Source organism: Arachis ipaensis, chromosome B10, assembly GCF_000816755.2.
Source record: "Arachis ipaensis cultivar K30076 chromosome B10, Araip1.1, whole genome shotgun sequence".
In the NCBI taxonomy this organism is placed as follows: domain Eukaryota; kingdom Viridiplantae; phylum Streptophyta; class Magnoliopsida; order Fabales; family Fabaceae; genus Arachis; species Arachis ipaensis.
The window spans coordinates 93519650-93525913 of record NC_029794.2 but is presented as its reverse complement, the minus strand read 5'-3'; the positions used below and the strand labels follow the sequence as shown (position 1 = coordinate 93525913).

The window sequence follows — 6264 nt, the reverse complement described above, 5'->3', positions numbered from 1 at the left end:
ACTCAATTTCCATAACTTACCGAATCAGAAAAAAGGGCACCCCGGAAGAAGATAGAGTGTATAAGACGACGTACGACAAAGGACTAAACGGTCAAATTAGTTAGCGCGAAATATTGGGAATCCGCGCGCAGATATAAACCCCAGGGCGGGTGTTCCGTTGAGGTAGTTAAAGTGGGCGTAGCAGAGAGAAAAAAGATGGAATGAACGAAGGGCAAAAGGGTAAAACACAAAACAAAACCGAAACGATTCGTATTTGTGCCAGAGCAACATCGTCAATTCGTCACAATCCCACAGGGACAGGGAACACACAAACACAGCGTTCGCTAATCTAATAGCTACCATTCTCTCTATTCTCTCTCATCCCTCTCTCTATCTTTTCTCTACCGTGTATTTGGGCTCTCCAAAATCGAAATCACAATCAAAATCACCCTTTGGGGGCGACGCTGCCGCTCCTAGTTCCGCTGCTCCTTCTTTCCGGTAACTTCTTCCCGCATTCACACACCCACCTTTACCTTATTTACCGGCTATTCCCGGTCTCCTCTTCCTCCTCCTCCTTTCTCCAATCACAATCATATATGGCAAAGCCAAATTAATTAACCCAGTTTCCACCCGCGGTTATATCAATTTAAAATGTTACATACCTTTTCTCCATTTATATATTAAAAAAAAAAAAAAGAAAAGAAAAGATAGAAGAGGCATCATTGATTGTGGCGTGAGAAAGGTAAAAGGGACGGTTCTTTATATAAGTGATTCTCTTATCTCCTTCGGCGCGTGTGGGCTCTAGTATTCTATACGTCGCATGTGAACGAGGGGATCTGATATCACAAGCGTATATAACGATCCTAATAATTAATAAATAAAAATAAAAGAATAATATCGAAGCAATAATTGTGATTGTTATTGCGGCGTGATAATATATATATTGTAGGGGCAGCATTGGTGGGTTTGAACGTAGAATGAAAACGGACAAGTGGGCATTGGCAAAGAGTATGGGGAGGATTACAAGGATTGGGGGTTTCGCAATTTCTAGAAAAGAAAACCAGCAACAACCTTTAATTACCTGCACCACTTTCAACATACTTGCCCCCATCTACAAACGCATCAATCATGAGGTAACCACCTTCTTCGTCACTTTTCAGAAATAATAATAATTAAAAAATAATGATTAATGGAGGTTTTTCATCCAAAACAGGACCCGAGTTGCCGCGAAAGTGATTACAGAACGTATTGGTTGGCCAGGAACCACAGCATATTGGATTGGCTCTTGTCTGAGAAGTCTTCCATTATCTGTCTTCAGGTTCGTCATTACCCCTTTTTCTGGTCCGTGTTGAATTTCAATGGAAATTGATTGGGTTTGGATTCTACTGCAGGAGTTTTGGGTTGGAAACGAAGAGCTTGTTAACTTGTATGAGAATAGACTTGGAGATGCTGGTTATGTTAGTTTCAAGCTTGGGAGGACCAACAACCGTGGTGATGGTATGCCACATTCTGTATATTTATTGTTACAATAGTTGTAGCGTAATCTTATATCAATTCCAGAATTTAAGTGGATAGTTACCTTTTTCCCCAAGGAACACCTTGAAATACTAATCCAATTTGCAAAGATTTGCTCTTTTAACTTGGTTCTAAGAATTTATATTTTTCTTATTGAATTCTGTAAATTGGAACAGTACATGACAGGTTTAGAAAACATGCTCTGTTTGTTAAACATCACGGGCTAGGTTGTCGCTTTTCCCTTTTGCCCCATAAGTTTTGTTCTGGATTTCTTTTAACTATTGCTGACTGTTTATGTAAAAAGTCTGAATTCTCAATATTGTTTTCCTTCCTATGGGATCCGCAGGTCTTCTGATAGCAGTGCAAAAGGAATTATTTAATATTCTTAATTATAAGGAGTTACACTTCAATGATTGTGGTGATCGCGTAGCTCAGTTGTTACATGTTGAGCTGGCTCTTCCATGTTCACAGTGGAAAAACAGTGATGTTAGGCAAGAAATTCTGATTGTAAATACTCACCTACTATTTCCTCATGATTCAACCCTGTCCCTTGTAAGACTAAATCAGGTAATTTAGCATTTAGATATGAGGTATATAAGCACTCACCAACTGTTAGGCCTAGTATCTTACTGAGAGGTTCCTTAAGCTATTTCAATTCTGCAGGTCTATAAGATACTTCAATATGTAGAATCCTATCAGAGAGATTTCCACCTCAAGCCCATGCCAATCATGTTATGCGGGTAAATACTAAATGGACTTCCATTTATTTTTAGTTTAAGACTTTTAAGCATATTTTATTTACAACTTCTTATTACTCAGTGATTGGAATGGAAGCAAACGTGGACATGTTTACAAGTTCCTAAGGTCGCAAGGGTTTGTATCATCTTATGATACGGCACATCATTATACTGATGCAGATGCAGACAAGGTAAAGCATGTAGCATTGCTATCAGACATTTTTTGCTGGATAATTTGCCTATCACTTAAATTTATTTACTTGCCATTGTGTTGATGCAGTGGGTTAGCCACCGAAATCATCGTGGAAATATATGTGCTGTTGATTTTATTTGGCTTCTAAATCCTGACAAATATCGAAAACTACTAAAAGCAAGTTGGACTGAAGCAGTGTTTGGCATGTTCAAGGTAATCCTAAAATACATTGACCAACAACTAGTTATTATTAGATTTTTTTTTACCCTCTTTCTTCAAGGAATTTATTACATTTACGGCTGTAGACCACAACACGGGTTCTTTCTAGATTTAACATTATATTCCTGCTTACAAAAGTTGTATCAGACATTGTATAAAGAAAAAATTTTCAACATTGAGCAAAGATCTTGTTTTTCTGTATTTGTGTTGTGGAACCAGTATTTTCTTTTCTTGCTGTTTACTTGTAAGAGTTTTACAAACTATGGGAAAGGGAAATGGAAACAAACAAGATGGGATTTTAGTGTTTAAGTTGGTACACTAAGAACAACAACATTCAGTTATGCTATTGTGTGTCATGTTAACATTAATATAGTCATTAGGGAACGATATCTTCTTGCTTTTATTTAAATCCAGTTATATGCATAGAGCTTGTGACTAACCTTCCATTATTACAAATATAGAAAAGATTCTTTTATGAAGCCAAAGTTAGTACCATTTCATTTTGTGGTGGAATAGAATCATCATTGACAAGTTCTCCACTTTCAGTATCTGCTGCGTAGAGCTTCACTGACCGAGAATGATGCATTTGCCTTACTAAAGGGTGAAAATGAAGATTGTATTACCTTCTCTGCTTTCCGTGAAGCACTTCGAGAGGTGAGGTGCTATGTTAACTGTCAGATAAGCGCTTTCAAACTTCAGATAATGATGTGGTTGTCAGAGAATCCTGATGTTTATAGACTTTCCTTTTTTAATTCTGTGCAGCTTAATTTGATTGGCCATTGCCATGGGCTAAGTGAAGAAGAGATAAAGGAATTATGGGTCCAAGCAGATGTCGATGGAAATGGGGTTCTTGATTACAAACAATTTCTGGTAATTGTTCATTTGAAGTAGCTACTAGATAGATATCTTATAAGACTCCATAATCTTGAATAATTCTCCCTAAACTCGTACTTAATTATGCAGCCATTGACTATAACTCTAACATCTGAGTTTTTCCTTCAAGGCATTATAGCTTCTATGCCATTATGCACAACCATGTGAACTAAGGAGTTCTGTATGTGGAATTCATAGAAATTATAGCTGGCATTCGTCATTTGAGGGGTGTGATTATGCAATCAATTTAACTAGTACAACCGTAATTTGTAAAAAAGAAAGGGAAAAAAAGGGGGGTGGGGTTGGGGGGAGTCATTTAGTGAAGCTAAGGCTTTTATTCAGCAAAACAGCTTTGCTTGATCCATTTGCCAGCCCTTCCTAGTGGATCGTTGTTGTAGAGTTTTTCATGCTTTTCCTTGTTTGCTGAGTAAATTAAGGCCTTGATATTATTGGGTTGCAGCAGAATATCTGGAGTTCAACAAATTTAGACGAGAAAGATGAGGAGCAGGTCAACAACACAAATGATGCTCAGGAGCAATCAATTGGTTTCAGTGTTAAGAACGCAGTTCTGTCCCCTCCGGAGGTGGAGAAAGGTAGATGGCCTGAAGATTATTCTCTCTCTGATCACGCACGACTCACCGTAGAGTTCTCACCAATAAAAATGCTATGCTCCCAGTTGATTTGCTAATAAAGCTTGGAGGCATTGTGTAGCTTAGGTTTTAGAATTAAGACTTGTGTACATAGATTCTAACAAGGTAATTGAATGGGTGAAAGAAGTAAAATGGATCAGAAAGGTTACTGGAGTTCCCATTATGGGAAGACTTTAAACAGCCCTGTGATCTCTCAGTCTCTCACACTCTTGCAACGCATAGACAGCACAAGCAAAAACTCAAAGTGGACAAATTTGAAGTTACATCACTCTAGTATGCTCATACATATCCGTTGAATTGCTGATTTTAATATTTGCAGTAAGCGACATTCATCCTCCCCATGTTGTTTTATTCATTTATTCTTCATTGTTCAAAGAATGGACAACAGGGTAGAAATGATAGAAAAGGGAAAAAAAAAGAAAAAAAAAAGAAGAAAAGAAAAACAATTGATGTATATAGTTGTGTATACTGTAGAGGAGTTAGGCATCAGCCCTTTTTGTAGCTTTGGTGAGATGCACCGTCTAGCTATTGAAACAGAGGAGGGTTCAGACACAAGTGTATACAGTGACATATTTCACTCTCTCTGTAGAGTTTTGAAATGTTCAAATTGTACAAAAAATGATAAACTTTAGAGTTTCTCTCTATATTTGTAAATTACTCTAGTAATTCATTGTAGAGTTTATTTCAAAGTTGAAGAAAAGGAATGGAAAGATAACATAGTATTAAAAAGGAATGGAAAAGGAGCGAAACTGTAAGGTGTCACCTTACAATCTGAGGGTTTGAAGATGTAACTGGTGAAACTAATTGCTTTATGGAGTCTTTAGTTATAGAGGAAATCAATAATGAACCAAGAAAGATTTTTGAGGATTTTGGTGGAATCAGAAATCTCTCATTTGCATTTTACGAAGCTCCAAAATAAGGGGACTCTGTCTCTCATACTTCACAAACACACCTTTAAGCTATGACATTATATATAGTTTTCTAACAAAAATACCAATCGGAAACAGAAACAATTCAATAACCTTCTTCCATGAGATTTCGGAAAATGTCATTTGCACAAGTTATGCGAGGCATGTGCATTGATTCTAATTTAGATTCCTTTGTTTACAAGGTCACTACAAATTTGGTCAATGGTCATGACATACAGAAAAGTTGTTTCAAAATTTCTGCCTCTTTTTTTCCATAAAAAATGCAGGTTTAATACAAGAAAAGTTGGATATATCATATTGAACAATAAGAACTTGCAAGTGGTGTCATTTCATAACCTATCTACCTAAATATTTTCTGTATGATAATTCTAATAAAGGATAAACTAAAAAATTGCCTCCGATATTAAAATGTTGAAAAAATACCTCTCACTTTGATAACAATAAAAATATTATTTTTAAAATGTTATAAAATACAACAAAAATAACCAAAAATATTTTTTTTTTATAAGTGACAAACGATTTTTGTATTTGACAAATTACTTATGGATTTGATCTAAATTTTTATAGAAATACTTTGAGAATTATTTTAAAAAGTACGTACAAAAAACTGGACAAAAATTCAATATCTAGATTTTTTATTTCTTAAAAGTATTCTTAACTATTGACAAAAAAATAATAAAAGATTTTTTTAGCATAAAATTATTAAATTTTAAAGATAAAAATATTTAAGTTTTTAATCATGTTTATAAAAAAGGTATTGAAATTTAATTTTTAAAATATTTTTTGAGAATATATAGTTAACGTTAAATATTTTTGTTATATTTTAAAAATATTTTTGTTATTAACAAAAATAGAAGATATATTTATCAGTACTTCTAAACATTAGACACGATTTTAATAGTTTATCCTTTTATCGGATTATGTGTCTCATACAAGCATGGAGGTCTTATTATAATTCATAGTTGAATAGAGCTCCTATGCTTCAAAATATAACATTTTAAATATATATATATGTATAAAAGGGATAATACAAAGCAAATGAATAGACCATCAAGCTTAGGTTTGGTTTGCTAAATTTTTTCTGAAAAAATGTTTGTTTAAAAACCTTATTTTGTGTGTGTATTTTTTATTTTAAGAAATTAAGATTGTTTTTAAAAACACTTAACTAA

The 6264-nt window shown here is 34.6% G+C and overlaps 1 protein-coding gene across 3 annotated transcripts; it reads left to right on the top strand.

Moving 5' to 3' along the window:
* LOC107623731 (uncharacterized calcium-binding protein At1g02270) lies at positions 183 to 4810 on the top strand. 3 transcript variants are annotated; one of them, XM_016326088.2, is made up of 11 exons: positions 183 to 477; positions 929 to 1112; positions 1193 to 1297; positions 1371 to 1476; positions 1841 to 2061; positions 2158 to 2234; positions 2314 to 2422; positions 2512 to 2637; positions 3190 to 3297; positions 3406 to 3513; positions 3977 to 4810. In XM_016326088.2, exons 2-11 carry the CDS (start codon positions 957 to 959, stop codon positions 4202 to 4204), a joined length of 1344 nt encoding a protein of 447 aa, XP_016181574.1. In that variant the 5' UTR covers positions 183 to 477; positions 929 to 956; the 3' UTR covers positions 4205 to 4810. The 3 variants fall into 3 exon arrangements, with proteins under 3 accessions (XP_016181574.1, XP_016181573.1, XP_016181576.1); XM_016326087.2 differs by having other exon boundaries at positions 183 to 721; XM_016326090.2 differs by lacking the exon at positions 183 to 477 and having other exon boundaries at positions 518 to 1112; positions 3980 to 4810.

What these genes read in the sequence shown, in the direction of transcription:
- LOC107623731 (XM_016326088.2), top strand. Translation starts at nt 957, where the DNA reads ATGAAAACGGACAAGTGGGCATTGGCAAAGAGTATGGGGAGGATTACA. An exon ending in CCCTTGTAAGACTAAATCAG is followed by an intron (nt 2,062 to 2,157) that starts GTAATTTAGCAT and finishes TCAATTCTGCAG; the next exon opens with GTCTATAAGATACTTCAATA. An exon ending in CAGTGTTTGGCATGTTCAAG is followed by an intron (nt 2,638 to 3,189) that starts GTAATCCTAAAA and finishes CTCCACTTTCAG; the next exon opens with TATCTGCTGCGTAGAGCTTC.